General features: G+C 46.7%; 1 protein-coding gene across 1 annotated transcript in view; it reads right to left on the bottom strand.

Moving 5' to 3' along the window:
• The window catches only part of Farp1 (FERM, RhoGEF (ARHGEF) and pleckstrin domain protein 1 (chondrocyte-derived)), a 175,749-nt gene that overhangs the window by 77,831 nt on the left and 80,354 nt on the right, over positions 1–17,564 (bottom strand). Inside the window, exon 2 of the mRNA XM_013023004.1 lies at positions 2,619–2,723. Coding sequence (XP_012878458.1) covers positions 2,619–2,723 — 105 coding nt within the window. The remainder of the gene's footprint in view (positions 1–2,618; positions 2,724–17,564) is intronic.

Here is a 17,564-nt window from a genome sequence, read left to right on the forward strand (position 1 = left end):
ATTATTTGGGGTGTGAGAAAAGTATGCTGGAGATCAAAGCCAGGAACCAGGATTGACATACACCTATCACAGACAACATTTCTGTTTGTATTACATAGGACCAGCACCAATTTTTTAATGTCTTGATCATGGGGGTTTCTTTATTTTATGGTTGAATCTATGCTTTCCCAGTTACTCAAGAAGAGGAGGTAGGAAGATCGAGGCCAGCACAGGGGAATAAGTAGTGAAACCTTGTCTCTAACACAAGACAAGTACGGTCGAAGTGGCAGTCACAAGCTTGAGGCCCTGGGTTCCTCCACCAGGACCGACAAACAAAATCAAATATAACCAAGAAAAATAGGTAGGAGCCTAGAGCCTGGCAAATGAGAAGTCCTCTGGTTCATAGCAAAGCACTGAGCCTGGCATCAGAAGGACAGAGTAAGAATCGTGGCTCTGTCATTAGCTATTTGATGACCCCAGGCATAGAGCAATTCCTAGAATCTTCGTTCCTTCCACCACAAAGTCCAAATACCACTCCTGCCTTCTGGTTTGGACAGGTGCTCTGGCTGGAGAGCAAATGGACATGTCTGGGGTAAGAAGCCATGGGAAGCTTGCAGCACTTCATGGCTTGTTAGAAATAATAAGATAATGTTATCTACGTGAGCCTCTGAAACAAGAGTTACATGCAATATTCTGACTACTTGGAAATTGTTTTTCTTGGACCCCATTACCAGGCTGTCTGTATAGCTCTGACTCCTAACTACCTCCTGCCATCTTCTTCCATTCTACTTGTGCTGCCTCACATGGTGTCAGTGCCAAACAACAATCAAGTCCTTTGGGCCTTAGACCTGCCAGGTGTGTGGACATCTGCCACAACAGAAAAAGGACGAGGGGAGCTGGGGGCCAGTGGCCCCCACCTGTAAGCTCTGCTTCTTGGGAAGCTCTGAAAGGGAGGAGCATGGCTGTAAGCTAGCCTAGGCAGGAAAGACCAAGAGACCTCCACGGAGTGCAGCCGGACACAGCAGCACCGGCCTGTCATCCCAGTAATGATGGGAAGCCCCAAATAGGCGGATTATGGTCCAGTACATACTGGGCTGGAAATGAGACTCCATTAGCATCACCAATGCCTACTTAGCAAATGTGAAATCCTTTCTGTCCCTAGTACAATCACAAAAGAAGGAATGAAGGAAGAAAAGAGGGAGGTAAGGAAGAAGAAAGGATAAAGGAACTGAAAGTCAGGGAGGCTTAGGTTGACTGTACAGACCAGGAAATGACAGTAAGAACACAGGCTGCACTGGGCTTTAGCTCCTGGCACACTGTGGCTCTGGCGCTGGAGGCAGGAACCGGGCCCAGCCCCTGTTCCCTCCAAGAGCTGTTTTCCTTCCTAGTCCTGGACTTTTCCCTCTGTGCTTTTCCACCCCCATCTGCCATCTTCATGGAGGGCTCTGCCTTCTGTCTGTCCTTCAGTGCAGCAATCCACCCACTGACCCTTCTCACACTCCCTCCTCATGCAGCGCTTCAAAGCCCAAAGTACACTCTTCTAGAATCCACATTTCCACACAGGTCTCTTGCTTGCACTCTGGGAACCCCACATCTGCGTGCTGCCCTCTGCCACCCGCACCCCTCCTCACCTCTGAGACCCGTCACCTGCACCTGCGCGAGGTCCAGTCTCTCCTCTCCCAGCTGCTGGACACGGCTGGGACATGGACAGCTCTGGGCCAGACTGTCCCTCAGAAGCTCAGTCTCTAGAATCCTGCGCCCCACGCCCCACCCCAGCACTCCCTGAGTCCGATCCAGTCCTGCATCCGGCCTAACCCTCGCAATGCTCACTCCCGTCAGATCATATCCCATCACTCTGAAACCCACTGACATCCCATGGGGGCTGCAAGTCAGATACACACAGGGTTCAGAGACTTGGCAGGATGCGTGGCAAGAGCCTATCCAACTTGTTTGGATGATGTATTAAAATGATGCATATATATATGTATATAATAGTTCATGTTATGCACATGGCTGCTTGGAAGAGGAGCCCTGGCGCTGTGGCTTGCTTACCTTTCATTCTTTTCTCTCTCCATAATGCCCTCCGCCCCCAACTCTTCAATTCTGGCTTTTCCTGCAGGTTCCTGAATACGCCGCTTGCTTTCCAGACTTTGTGTATGAGCTGCACCTTCTCCTTGCAATGTCCTATTAAAGCCTGATAGTCTGAGACTCCACTTGGTAACACCTGAAGTCTCCTGAGCACAGAAGTGGCTTGTAGCTTTCAAAGCCCCCAAGCCTCCCCCGATGGAAGTCTGTCACAGGCTCTGCCCTGGCGCTATTCCAGCCTGGCTCATTACTACATCGACACAACAGTGACCACACGGTGAAAAACATAACATACACACTGCTTCCTCACGCTTGTGCATTCTGAAGCACAAGTGTGGGATACATTTGCACACACTCTTGCCAGAGATCTCAGGAGTGTGTGCATTTGTGGGGAAGTGGTGCTGGCTGGAAGGGGAGGGAGGGGTGGTGGAGACGGTGGCCCCTCACAGCATTCGCTCTGGACATGCAGATGGGGCAGCCGTCCAGCAGCTGATGGTCCCCCTTTCCCCGATGGACTGGCAGTGAAAGGTGACCACGAAGCTGGTGTCTCCTACCGTGATTTTCTTGTGATCAGGAAACTCGAGGCCGAAATAGTCGCCTTCCACAAGGTTGAGGTGGCTGCACACGGCATCCAGCAGCACCTTCCCCGGAGCCCTTTGCTGGGAAGAGAAACAAGCGGGGTTATGACTTCTACGTCAGTGACAACGTGCCAGGCCACTGAGTCCCCGAGTCTGTGCCCCACACAGCACACAGCTTGCCACTAACCCCAGCTTGAACCCGAGCCCAGGCCCCGCCACACCTCTGCAGCCCTTCTGCTGTCCCCAAACCTGCATACAGCTCCCTGCCACCCCTGTCCCTGCCCTCCTTCCCTTGTATAGTTACAGCTTTTGGTTTTGCAAGTCAGTTTCCATGCCCTCCCATACCCCATCACTGCCTCACAGCAGTGTGGCAGATTTGTAATCAGTGTTGAGCCTGTTCTAAGATATTACTGGCACCCAACACCAGTAAGTTTTACCTGTACTGGGTTTGCTCCTTGTGCTGGAAAGTTCAGTGGGTACTGACCAATGAAGAGAGACATGGCTCTCCTACTACCATGCCAGAGAGAACACACGTGTCACAGGAAATTAGTTCCCCCTTGAAAGTCCTCCACAGTAAGCTGGGGGCGGGGCAGAGGGGACAGAAAAGGTGAACAAATGCAATAGTGTACTCATTGGATACTATGTTGAAAATGAACTGTACAACTTGTGGGTGGGGACAGGAAGGAAACTGAGAGTGAAGGAAGGGGTGACATTGTCCTAACAGAAATATACTCATTACCTGACCTATATACCAGTAGCCCCTCTGTATGTCACAATAATAATGATGATGATGATGATGATAAGAAGAAGAAGAAGAAGAAGAATGTCCTGGTGGCTCACGCCTATAATCCTACCTATTCAGGAGGCTATAATCTGAGGATCAAGGTAATTTAACACCAGCCCAGACAGGAAAGTCTGTGAGACTCTGATCTCCACCAAAAAGCTGGAAGTGGAGTTGTAGCTCAAGTGGTAGAATGCTAACTTTCCACAAAAAAGCCTAAGGCCAGCACCTAGGTCCTGAGTTCAAGCCCCAGGATCAACATGCATGTGCATGTGCAGGCGCAAGTGCGCGTGCGCGTGTGCACGCACGCACACACGCACGCGCGCACACACACACACACACCCCGAGTTCTCTATGCCCTGCCTCATTTCCCCCACCTACCTCCTTACTGTCTCTGCAGCTGTTGTAGAGGTCTTGCTGGAAATTAGGATTAAGGCACACAGCTCTTCCAGACCGACTCCTTTCACTTGCTGGTGGGGATGCTCTGTCATTGCATGGTTCCCTTCCTTCATTTCTTTATTTTGTGCCAGTTCTGGGGCTTGAACTTGGTCTGGGAGCTATCCCTGAGCTTTGTGCTCAGAGCTAGTGCTCTATCACTTGAGCCACACTCCACAACGGGCTTTTTAGTGGTTAATTGGAGGTAAGAGTCTCATTTGACTTTACCATCCAGGCTGGCTTTGAACCATGATCCTCAGATCTCAGCTTCCTGGGTAGCTAGGATGATCCACATGGTATGATGCACATGGCATCTGGCCTCACTTTCTTTTATTGATGAAGAATACTCTGTTGCCTGGGTGTCCCAAAGTTTCTAAATTCACCTACTACAGGACATCTTGGTGGCTTTCAAGTTTTGGTAGTTAGGACTAAAGCAGATACAGACATTTATTTGTGGTTTTGGTGAAAATGTAGATTTCAGCTCACAATTCCAGCGTTTTTTGTTTTTTTTCTTTAGTTGTGGGGCTTGAACTCAAGGCTAATGCTCTACCACTTGAGCCACAGTGCCACTTCCAGCTTTTGAGTGGTTAACTGGCAATAAGTGTCTCATGGACTTTTCTGCCCAGGCTGGCTTCAAACCATGATCCTCAGATCTCCTGAGTAGCTAGGACTAGGATTACAGGCATGAGCTGCCAGTGCCTGGCTGAGGATTGTTCATTTTGTTTTGTTTTGTTTTAAATGACAGTTAAAATCATGACTCTGTGCCTTTCTTCTCCCCTACAGCATTTACAGCTTTTGGCTGGCTGTATGTGTGGGGACACATCAATACTAGGGCTTAATCTTAGGACCTTGTGTTCTTTCTTGACTTATTTCACTCAAGACTGGCACTCTACCACTTGAGCCACAGCTCTACTTCCAGTTTTGTGCTGGTTTACTGGAGATAAAGTCTTATAACTTTGTTGTCCTGGCTGGCTTTGAACCTCGATCCTCCAATCTCGGCCTCCAGCACCCAGCATGGCTTTCTTGTACAATTCTGCAGCACTTTATGCAGACTCACATCTACATTATCCCCACATAGAAGGCAAAAGGCCAGACTTTATCCTCTATCCCGTGGGGCCCATAGGCTAAACAACTTTTTAGGAATGAATAAATGCAAGTTACATTTCCAACTGAGTCTCTGTCCCCAATTAATATGTGACGACTTATTCATCTTTATATTCCCATAGTTCTTAGCAAAGTTCCCAGTATGCAGTCACTGTCCGCTGTTCATGAGCTCCATGTCATGAAGGGGAAGGAAAGATTAGATATAGGCAAGAAACCCAGTTTCTACCCCCAAAGAGCTTAGAATCCTATGCCTCAGTATCTCTTCACTGTCTAGTAGATTCCTAACGATGCACTGATAAGAAGAATCAAACTCCATCATGTAGATCAAACACCAGAAGGCAAATATTATAAAGACATCACTGTCCACAGTTCCTGTTTCCATCCTCGTCTCCCCTCTGTAAGCATGCAGCGTTTAGGAACTAATTAGTAACCCGGCTGATGGTTAGAATTGAGGCCTGACAAGTTCAAGAAGGGACATGTCCATCAGCCTGTCCCCAAAGGGCCAAAGAAGCCAATGAGAATATGGTAGTGTTGAACATGACAACTTTTTGTGATCATGGCCCATTTTAGCCACTGTTCATGCCATCATCTCTAGCTAGGCCGACACAAGGGTACAATGAGCTGCTCCATGGAGTCCCTGGTCCTGGGTGCAAGTCCTCACGTCAGTCTCTAAAGAGCTACATGGCCAGCTGACACAAACCACTTACTCATAGACTCCCTCTCACCATGGTAACTCAGTCAATATCTAGCTATTAATAAGAATTTTATAAAAATGTGTAAGGAAATGAGAAGTTACAGAAGAACTCCTTTTTATTTTTTGTTTAAAAGGGAAGACCAGCCAGATGCCAGTGGCTCATGTCTGTAATCCTAGCTACTCAAGAGGCTGAGATCTGAGGATCACAGTTCAAAGCCAGCCTGTACAAGAAAGTCTGTCAAGATCTTATCTCCAATCAACTACCAAAAAAGCCAGAAGGGGTGCTGTGGCTCAAGTAGGGTGTTACCCTTGAGCAAAAACGCTGAGGGACAGTGCCCAGGCCCCTGAGTGCAAGTCCCAGAACTGGCACCAAAAAAAAGGGGGGTGGGGAGGGGTGAGACCAAATTCCAGTTTCACAGTCCTTTCTCACAGTTCTCAACATCATCTATTCGTACAAAAATGAGCCACCAATGACTAGCCTGGCTGGCAGGCATACCCGTTTCCCAAGGAATTCCTGGAATGAAGGAACTGGATAACTTCATCTAGATTTACAGACTGAGAAACGAGACTTTTATAGCTCAACTCTAAAAATCTAAACAAGCAGAAAGAAATCAATATACAATGGCTGTCTTTTATGGACAGTTCATGAGAAGAGGGAGATTTAACAGTTAAATGGGTCCTTTGCTGCGAAAGAAGAGCCTTTGGTGAACATATCACACACATCTTAGTAATAATGCCAGGCCCAACAGAGGCCAGGAGCTCTCAGCGTGACCACAGCAGTGCCCACACCATTTTCTTTCTGTCCTGGGCAGTGACTGGCATCCGAGAGCGGCAGCTTGCAAGCAGATGCTTGGAGTCTAGCTAATAATGTCAAACTGGGTCTCCCGTCTTAAAAACTTCATCTTCAAGTATAATCTCTTGTTCAAATGCTTATAGAAAATATCTTTTCTACACTAGTAAATTTTTTTTAAACAGGAAGACATCAACTTTGAGAGCTTTAGAGCTCCTAAAATTGACCTGCAGGATAGAAGCATGTGGAGTACTGTATGAGCTGGGGATAAAAGGAAACTGAGCAGCAGTGGCTCACGCCTGTAATCCTAGCTACTCAGGAGGCTGAGATCTGAGGATTGTGGACCAAGAAAGTCTATGAGACTTTCTTTCTTTTCATTTTGTTTTGGGGGGTGGGGGGTGTCCGGTTGTGGGGCCTGAACTCTGGGCCAAGGTGCTGTCCCTCAAGGCTTGCGCTCAACCACTTAAGCCATAGTGCCACTTCCGGTTTTCTGGTGATTCATTGGAGATAAGAATTTCACGCGTTTCTTGCCTAGGCTGGCTTTGAACTGTGATCCTCAGATCTCAGCCTCGTGAGTAGCTAGGATTACAGGCGTGAGCCATCTGTGCCCAGTTCTATGAAACTCTTAATCTCCAACTGGCCACCAAAAAGCTGGAAATGGTGGCAGAGTGCTAGCCTTGAGCACAAAAGCTCTGGGACGGTGCTCAAGGCCTGTGTTCAATCCCTGCTACTGGCATTAAAAAAGGGGGGGGGCGGGGACTCAATAGATAGCATTAGTAAATGGCAGGATCCGAGGGCTCGGCATTAACATACCAACATGTAAGTGGACACCGTAGCCTAAAATGCCTGCAGACATCATGCAAGGTCCCATTTCCCTTTTATAGGAATTAGTAGAGCGCTATCAGGGTGCTACAGAGCGGCAACTGGACCAGGAGGGTTCTGAGTTCATGGAGGGCTTAGCTCACTGATGGATTTGTAATTTGATGGTATTATTAACAGGAGGTGGTGGTCACTGGGAGACCCGCTTTTGAAGGGCATACTTGTCCCTAGCCCTTCTCTGTGGCTCTAACTTCCTGTCTGCCATGAAGGAAGCTGGTTTGCTTTAGCATGTTCCCACCACCATGATGCTCTCTCTCACTCAAAGGACCAAAATTTTTGCAGCCATGAGCCAAGATGAAGCTCTCCTCTACTAGCACCTCAGGCACTGGACCGCAGTGTCAAAATGTCTGACTCCCACAGGGCTCCAAGAACTACCTTATTCCCTTTGAAGGCAGCAGACATAATGACCTCACAAACTCACTAGGCCCCGCCTTTTAAAGGTTTGCCCACCCCAACCCCGCCGTGCTGAGGACCAGCCCTCCAACACAGAACCCTAGGGTTCTGGACAGTTAAACAATGGAATATTCTTCAGCCTTGAAAAGTAAACAAATTCTGTCACATGATACATCACAGCTGGACCTGGGGACACCATGCCCATACGAAGCCTGTTGAAAGGGAAAGTTCTAGAGATGATGGTGGTGATGTTTACCCAACAGTGGAGACGCTCATCACCCAAGTGAAGTGCACACTTGACACGGCTAAAAAGATTATATTTTGTACTATGTAGATTTTATTTTATTTTGTTGTCGGTCATGGGGCTTGAACTCTGGGCCTGGGCGCTGTCTCTCAGCTCTTCAGCTCAAGGCAAGCACTCTATCCCTTGAGCCACAGTACCACTTCCGGTTTTCTGAGTGGTTCATTGGAGATAAGAGTCTCACAGACTTTTCTGCATGGGGCTGGCTTTGAACCACGATCCTGAGATTGTGGTTCCTGAGTGGCTAGGATTACAGGCATGATCCAGCCTGGTTCTATGTAGATTTTATCACAATAAAAAAGCTGCAGTTGGGGTGGGGAGGATTGGGAGATGGTGGGGGCACACCTGTAATCCCAGGTACACATGATCCAGGTCAAGTGGAAGAAACCCTGATATAACCTAAATATAACGTAAAACCAAGAGCACTAGAGACAGGGCTCAAGTGATAGAGGCCTACCTAGCAAGTATGAGGCCCTGAGTTCAAACTCCAATATGGCCAAAGATAAACAAAACAATTTGAGCAATGGGGTAGGTAAAAAAGAGGTACCGGAGTCTGAGGCCAACTTAGGCTATAAGATAGCAAGACCCTGCAACCACAACAACAAAATTATTATTATGGAGTTCCTCTGCCTTAAACATACATTTTTAAGGCCAGGTGCTGGCTCACACCTGTAATCAGTCCTAGCTATTCAGAGGGCTTCGATCTGAGGATTGAGGTTCAAAGTCAGCCTGGGCAGGAAACTCTGATCTCCAATAAACCACTCATACAAAGCCTTGAGGAAAAAGAAGCTTAAGGACAGAGCCCAGGCCTGAGTTCAAGCCCTAAGACTGGAAAAGTAAGCAAATAATTTTTTAATACTTCTTTATACATTTTTTTCTAAGTGCGAATAAATAACTGAAGAATGTGTCTCACAGGTGAAACAACTGAATAGTGGTCAGAACACAATCTGTTAACATTTCTTTTAAGAGTAAGGAAAAAAGAATTCTTTTTTTTCTTTTGGTCCGGTCGTGGGGCCTGAACTCTGGTTCTGGGCGCTGTCCCTCAGCTCTTCAGCTCAAGGCTAGTGTTCTACTAGAGAGCCATTTCCGGCTTTTTTCTTTTTGCTTATGTGGTGTTGAGGAATCGAACCCAGGGCCTCATGCATGCAAGTGCTCTACCACTGAGCCACCTTCCCAGCTCCAATTCTTTTCATTTCTTGCACCACTACTGTGGCTTAAACTCAGGGCCCCAGGCTCTTAGTTGGCTTTTTATCCACTCACGTCTGGTGCTTTTTACCACGGAAGCCATGCTTCAACTTCTGACTTTTTGCTGGTTAATTGGAGTCTCTCAGTCTGTCCTTCCTGGGCAGTTTTGAACCACAACTCTCAGATCTCAACCTTGGGAGTGGGTAGGACAGAAGCACCCAGTTTTTAATAGTGTTTTAGTATGTCAGATCTGAGGCAAATAGACACTTTTCTTAAATGTCAACAACTGTACTGGGGGTAGAGCTCCATCTCTAAGGCTCTTTCTTGCATCTAAGAAACCATGAGTCTTGTCAAGCCCATCTTCTAGAAGACTTGGTACAACCTTCTAGAACTATTCTCTTTATCAGAGTTCAAATGATAATAATCATGGTTTACTTTGGAGAATAAATTGGCGATTAGCCAAAGTACCTACCTAAATTTTAATTCTTGTGGTATCTTGGCTGCTTTTTTCTTATGCTCCATGAAGCATTTGGATTTGAACTAGTTGGCTCTTTCTATCCTCTTCTCCTTTGGAGCTGGCTCTTCATAGGACCCTGTAAAAGCAGCCTTGGGCACTTGATATTCTTGTGTGATGTCTGGAGAGCGAGCTCTAAATGCTAAATGGTGCGCACCTTTGCACACAGCTTCGAGCAATGCAAAACAGTGGGTCCAAATTGTTTCCGTTTATTGTGCCTTTAAACCTTTTCCTCTGCCTTTGGGTTTTCTCTAGTGCATAAAGTTTTATGCAGGATTATTTTTATTTTACTCTTCTATAAAGGTACGATTCTCTCATGGGTGGGGGTGTGCTCTCCCTCCCTCTCCCCCTACCACCTCAAAGAACCAGGCTACTTCATCTCCTACTTGCTGGAGCTCAAACGTCACCTTCCAGAAATTATCTTAGACACACCAATCTCTAATGATAATATCTGCCCAAGCTAACCAAACTACAATCTACAGAAGTTGGTCTCTGGCTGGGATTGGCATTACCATGACAACCAGAGCTGGCTCTCATCCAGCAGAAGGGACAGGCTTCTCCCAAAGGCCTTATCCCCTCTTCTGACCATCAACACCTTTTAGAATATTGCTTTATAAGCCAGGCATCAGTGGCTCACACCTGTAATCCTAGCTAGTCAGGAGGCTGAGATCTGAGGATCATGGTTCAAAGCCAGCCCGGGCAGGAAAACTCTGTGAGACTCTTATCTCCAATAAACCACGCAGAAAACCGGAAGTGGTAGCTTGCCTTGAGCTGAAGAGCTGAGGGACAGCGCCTAGGCCCAGAGTTCAAGCCCCATGACCAACCAAAAAAAAAAAAATGTTGCTTTACACCACAACCCCCTCACCCTCAACCACTGACCTTAGGACATTAGGACCTCACAGATTTTCTTATAATCCTTTAGCACAATTTTTTCTGGCGGGGGTGGGGTGCTGGGGGCAATGGAAGAGGTTGAATTCAAGGCCTCACTCTTCATAAGCAATCATAAGCCATACCCTCCTGGACCTTAATCCTCCTATTTATGCTTCCTGTGTAGCTCGCCAGACATTCAGTTGGAGACTCACTAACGGCTTGCCTGTAATGTTCTTGAACTATGAGCATCCTGAGTAGCTGGGATTACAGGCATGAATCCTGACAGGATTTTTGTTACTGCTTATTATTATTGTTTTTTTTTTCAGGGGAGGGGGTTCGGATGTGGGGCCTGAACTCTGGGCTTGAGCGCTGTCCCTCAGCTCTTCAGCTCAAGGCTAGCGCTCTACCACTTGAGCCACAGCGCCACTTCCGGCCTTTTTCTCTTTGCTTATGTGGTGCTGAGGAATCGAACCCAGGGCCTCAGGCATGCAAGGCAAGCGCTCTACCACTGAGCCACCTTCCCAGCCCCATTATTATTGTTTTTGATGTAGGGTCTTGCTATGTAGGCCAGGTCAGCTAGCCTAGAATTCAGGATCCTCCAGCCTCAGCCTCCAGAGTGCTAGGATTACAGGAGTACACCACCATGCCCAGCTCTTTGGCTAGATGGACACAGGTTTGAATAACTGTGGGCATATTTATCCAGGGAGTATACCTGTGTTGGGGGTTTGGGGGCTAGTATGGAGGGAAGTGTCTAACACTGAATAACTGACCCAGATCATTAACCAGCTAAGTCAGAATAGTTGGGAAGTCTATGCGACTTCATCTCTAACTAACCAGCCAAAAGATTAGCACAAAGCCATTGCCAGGCCAGACTCAATACAAACTGGATCCATGTGGCTTGTCACCAGTGTTTCCAGATACCCTGCTAAAATGACAGGAAAAGAATGGAAAAGAATTCCTAGAAAGAAAACTTGAAAAAGGACGGCAGGTGAGATATTTCCCTAGAATCGTGGAAGATGACAGAGAAGGCAGCTGAAATCTTTACAGAGGAGAGAAAAGGAGAATCAGCAATGGGAAGTAAGGCCAAAAACACAGAGAGTCCAGGTCCTGATGGTAATATAAGCTTCCTGCCCAGGCCAGCTTGGACCACAGTCCTATGTTTGCTTCCCTAAATAGCTAAAGTGACAAATATGAGCCACTGGCTCCTGCCATTGGCTGAGATGGAATCTTGTAAAGGTTTTGTCTGACCTGGCCTCAAAGCTCCACCCTCAATTCTCTGCCTCCCCAGTGGCTAGGATTACAGGCTTCAGACACTGTGCGTGGCTAGCAAGCTTAGTTTTCCTGAATGACCAAAGTGATGATCAGAAGAATTACACAGCAGATCCATAAGCCAGAGCCACAGCCAGGTGTTACCACTATCAAGTTATTATGGGCTGTGTGGGACACATGGGCTGTTGTTCCCAGTATCCTCAGTAGGGCGGGGCTGTTTACACTGGCATCACCACCGACAGGTGAGTGGCACATTGTAGCCATGATACCACCAGACTCTAGGAATTGTTCCGCTCTATTACAATCCTGTAATGGAGCATCTGGTAGATGGCAGAGGCAAGCTACCATCTGTGCCTTCGTTTCTTCCTGTGTGACATAGGAAGAAAGCCTGTGGAGGATTATTATGAGGACTCATGGACCTGGCGTAGGCCAGTGAGCTCTTCTGGGTTTCAGCGATGATGATGATGATGATGATGATGATGATGATGATGATGATGATGATGACGACAACGATGACAATGGTGATGATGACAATGGTGATGATGACAGTGGTGATGATGATGATAAAGGAATAGAAGAAAAGGAGGAGGAGGATGAAGAAGAAGGAAACTAACAAACAGCACATCACGTGGGACCTCTAAGACTGGCAAGTGATCACCCCAGACAGGAACTAGAACTTGACGCTCAAGCTCCGGGGAAGCAGAACAAGGCTGGCATTCTGTCTTGCGAATGCAGCTCCGTGCTCAGGCCGGCCCGTCAGCTCTGCCCACAATCGGCCTGATTCTTCCTCCTGCCGCCGGCTCTCAGGGCGGCCACACCGCCTTCCAGGACACACTGTGTCCTTGTTCCCTCAGCACTGAGCCGCAGCCTTCAGAACGCTCAATAAACACACTGCAGATTGAGTTTCAGAGTCGCTGGCTGCAGGACACGAAGAGAATGGCCCCTTTCAAGGGCTCCCCAAGATCCAGGAACAGGACAGCCGCAGTGCTTTCCGTGCCCGGCAGCTTCTTCCTGCATTCCAAGGCTGTGAGCAGATGAGTGCGTGAATGTGTATGTGTGTACATGTTCGTGCGCGTATGTGTGCATACGTGCTCGTGTGTGTGTGTGTGTGTGTGTGTGTGTGTGTGTGTGTGTGTTTAGGTATGGGGAATGTCTACTGTTTTCTTACAAACTTGTTAGGAATGAAGTGAAAGAAAGGACTATGGGTGGGAAAATTCAGCTACTCAGAGTCAAGAGTTTATATGTGTCTGATCACTGAAAGTAAATGAATTTAAAAACTGTCAAATTTATCACTATGGGGGGGAAAAAAACCTTTAAACCAAGCAAATGTGAGGCCCTGAGTTCAAGTCCACACACACACACACACACACACACACACACAGAGGCAGGTACTATGCTCAGAAGGCTGAGATCTCAAGATCTAAGTTCCAAGCCGACCAGGGCAGACAAAGCCAAGAGACCCTTATCTCCAATGATCCAGTGAAGAGCAAGAAGTGGAAATATGATTCAAGTGGTAGAGTGCTGACCCTGAATAAAAAAGCTAAACAAGAGTACACAACCCAGAGTTCAAGCCCCAGTCAGTATCGGCTTTAAAAAAAAAAAACCTTTTTCATTGTGTTAACAATTTTGGAGAAAAGCAGTCCAGCTCACCGTGATACACTGGCATTGTGCAGAAAGTAAGGAGATGTGAGGCTCCGTTGTCATCATCACATACATGAAGATCTATCTTAGCTACTAAGGCTGATTGCAGAAACTACACCTTGCTTGACATTCTGCGATTTGATCCATACAGAATAAAAGACCACACCAAGAACAAGTAGAGCAAGTATAACAAGCTAGGTGAGACAAGAAAGAAGGCTTCTGGCAACAGAAATCTTCCCATTCCCCTGGTATCTATTTTTTATTGTTTGTTTTTGATTGTTAGTTTGGTCAGTCACAGGGCTTGAACTCAGGGCCTGAGTGTATCCCAGAGCTTTTTTGCTCAAGGCTAACATGCTACCACTTACTTACTTTGAGCTACAGGACCACTTCTGGTTTTCTGATGGTCAACTGGAGATAAGAGTCTCACTGGCTTTCCTGCCCGGGCTGGCTTTGACCATGATCCTCAGATCTCAGCCTCGTGAGCAGCTAGGATTATAGGTGTGAGCCCCTGGCGCCCAACCTGTCTAGTTTTGCCTCCTGTGTCATTCTAATGATCCAGGATCCACAAAAGTGCATTCAGTCTAAGGTATCTGGATTTTCTGTAAAACAACGATAGCATCCACTTTACCTCCAAAAATGCCAGTTCCAAAGAAAGACGCAAAGAAGGTGAGTTACTGAACTTCACCTGATGTTTGAATTGAAAGGCCAAGACTGTACAGAATAAAAAAATCAAACACAATCACAACTCTCATCTTTCTTCCTGCTCTTTGTCTTTTTTCTTTTTCTGTGTGTGTATGTGTGAGCATGCGCACACATTCATGCATATGTGTACCAATACTGGGGCTCAGGGCCTGAGCACTCTCCCTTAGCTTTTTCACTCAAGGCTGATGCACTACCACTTGAATTACGGCGCTACTTTGGCTCTTTTGCTGGTTAACTGGCGGTAAGAGTCTCATGGACTGTCCTGCCCAGGCCAGTTTTACACTATAATCCTCAGATCTCAGCCTCCTAAGTAGTTAGGATTACAGGTGTGAGCCACCAGTGCCCAACTCATCTTGTTGATTTTTAACCTCTCTACATTTTAATCCCTGCAAACTGACATGTATTTTCTCCTAGGTCATTAACTTCTTCAGAGGGCTTGAAAAATGAGAACATAGAAGGTTCATAGATTGGGAAATGGAGTTCATAAGATCCGCCAACAAGAAAATACTAAACCTGGACGTTTAACAGAGTGACTGTTACTACATGTGTAGCAACGACACAATGGCACACGAAACTGCAGATTCAGGAAGACTTTGTGAGTGTGTAACGATCATGCACACAGCAGAGCCACAAGGCAGTCTACTAGAAGGAGCAGAAGACCCTTTCTCAGTAATCAACTTTTTTTTTTTAAACTGTAAGGTCAATCTAGGCTCACGCCTATAATCCTAGCTACTGAGGAGGCTGAGATCTGAGGATCACGGTTCAAAGCCAGCCCCGGCAGGAGAGTCTCTGAGACCCTTATCTCCCATTCATTACAGAAAAAGCTGGGAATGGTGCTGTGGCTCAAGTGGTAGAGTGCTGCTATAACCTTGAGCAAAAGGAGTTCAGGGACAGCACACAGGCCCAGAGTTCAAGCTCCAGGACTGGCCAAAAAAAAAAAAAAAAGTGAGGATCAGACAAGCAATGAGCCACAGTTCTGGAAGGTAAAATGGAGTGCTCAGTTTTTCACCACACGTTCTATGCCAGGATTTACTTTTGGATTACTTCCAGAAAAACAAAGATTCTGAGGGGTGTCTAGACGGCATGGGTATCTAGACTCAAGAGCATCTCCGTCCTCAACCCCACACATGCACGGGCTCACAGGGGAAAACATCCACACACACACCGTACCTGCTCCTGACACCCCGGAACTGGATGGACACTGTGCAACTGCAGCTGACCGTCATTTTATTTTTTTTTTACTCCTTCTTGCATTCATTTTTGCATTTTTGAATGCCAGCATGAATTTCTTTTCTTGACAATGTTCTTTAATTTCCCTGCCTACCTTTTACCCTGTCACTTAAGATGTTCATCTGACATACCATGTTTTCCTTCTCAATCAGCTCTATCAGAACAGTCATCTCCACCAATCAGAGAGGCTGTTTACACTGTGTGCTTCACACTCACCACATCAGCTATTCTCTGGGCTCGACAGGCACATAGTCACCACAGGACCTTTGCACAGGTACAACCTCTCCTCCGATTTCTTCATGGATATTTTCCTCCTCTCTTTCTCATCTTTGCTCAAGTAGCAGCTTCTCAAGAAAGCTTATCCGGACCACCCTAATTGACGTAGCAATTTGTGCCCTCTTATTCTGCTTATTTTGTTGTTGTTGTTTTTTACTTTTCATTTCATGTGTCACTTTCTAATCCCCCAAGTAGCGTACCTGTAAATGCTGTGTGTGCTCCACCAGAGCGCACATCCTTTGTTTTGTTACAAGAACAGCATGACCCCGAGTCGGTGTTCATAAAGATGTGTGCAATGGATAAACGAACCATTTTAAAGCCCTGATTCCATGCAGAGGCCGTGACAGCAGTCTTTAACCAAAACATAAAAATAAAAAATGAAGTGGACCCGAGACTCTAAAGCCAGCTGGAGAATTTTTATTTCAGGAAGTTGATGCAAAAGGCCTTGCAGGAATGACAAGCCCACGCAAGGGAAGACGCGCAGAGGAACGCGAGGATATTCTGTTAGTGTTTTGTTCTGTAAGGCTGGGGAGGGAACCCAGGGCCTCCCTAAATCCTCAGCCCTCCAGGACAATAACCCATTGGTCAGGAAACCCGTCAACCTGCACAACAGCACGCATACGAGCCACGTGACAGTCGCATGTGGAGATAAAGAGCTATCGGTGACAGCTAGGAAGGTCCTCATGGTGGGGCCTTCCCCTCAGATGAGCATGCATGTGACCACCAGGTGCTGGCTTTTCCTGACTCAGTGTCCCCGGAAGTATCTGGAAGTTCAGCTCCTTTGGGGCGGGGCCACTAATCACACAGTGTGCCTTCCCGTGATCTTTCAGCTATGCAGTATGGGAAGGGACCCGGACTTGGTGCACGCATTGCTAATTCATACTGGTCTTCACTTGTGCTCAGCTTCAGCCTTAGCCTGGAGTAGAAACCTGGTATCACCTACGACCTCCAGGCTTCACCTACTGCGGGTATTGTTTCTGCTCAGAGTGAGCAGGGGAATGGAAGCAAATGAGACGTGTAAGGAAAAGAATGCCCGGAGATAATGTGCCCTGCAGGAAATCCTGCCCATGCTAAATGAAATTTAACAGCACAAATCCTCTACAATGCTCCAGTATCAGGCACACACACACACACACACACACACACACACACACACACACACACACACACGAGATGTATCTGAAAAAAATAATGAAAGTAAAACAGTAGGAGCTAACTTAAAAACTTAAAATATGCTGGGAGCTAGTGATTCACACCTGTAAGCCTAGCTACTTAGGAGACTGAGATCTGAAGATCATAATTCACAGCCATCCCAGGCAGAAAAGTCCCTGAGACACTTATCTTCAATTAACCAGCTAAAAAGCTGACCGTGGAGGCATAGCTCAAGTGGTACAGTGCTGACCTTGAGCAAAAAGCTAATGGAAAGCACTCAGGCCCTGAGTTCAAGCCCCAGTACCAGTACATACATGTGTGTGTATACATACATACACATGCATATACACACATTCACACAGTCCAAAAGTACCTTTAAGTCACCTATGATTGAGTAATACTTGATCCATTCATTTTCAGATATGACATCCAACAAGAAACCTACATAGGAAAATCCAGTGTGGCACACTTCCCTGTGGTCAGGGACATTCAGCGTTCCTCCCATAGTGTGTACTCATCACGAGCATTCTGTTCAAATTCACACGCAATCACATTCCTGCTCCAAAATCAAATTAAAATATCAAAGAGAAAAATAAGCATATGTCTAAATGAGGAGTCGATCATCTGTTGGACATTAAATATGTCTGAAAAGAAGAAGAAAGACAATTGGACATTTACCCAGGGATTACCCGGCTGGGTCTAAAGT

Source organism: Dipodomys ordii, unplaced genomic scaffold (genome assembly GCF_000151885.1).
Source record: "Dipodomys ordii isolate 6190 unplaced genomic scaffold, Dord_2.0 Scaffold65, whole genome shotgun sequence".
NCBI classification, from domain to species: domain Eukaryota; kingdom Metazoa; phylum Chordata; class Mammalia; order Rodentia; family Heteromyidae; genus Dipodomys; species Dipodomys ordii.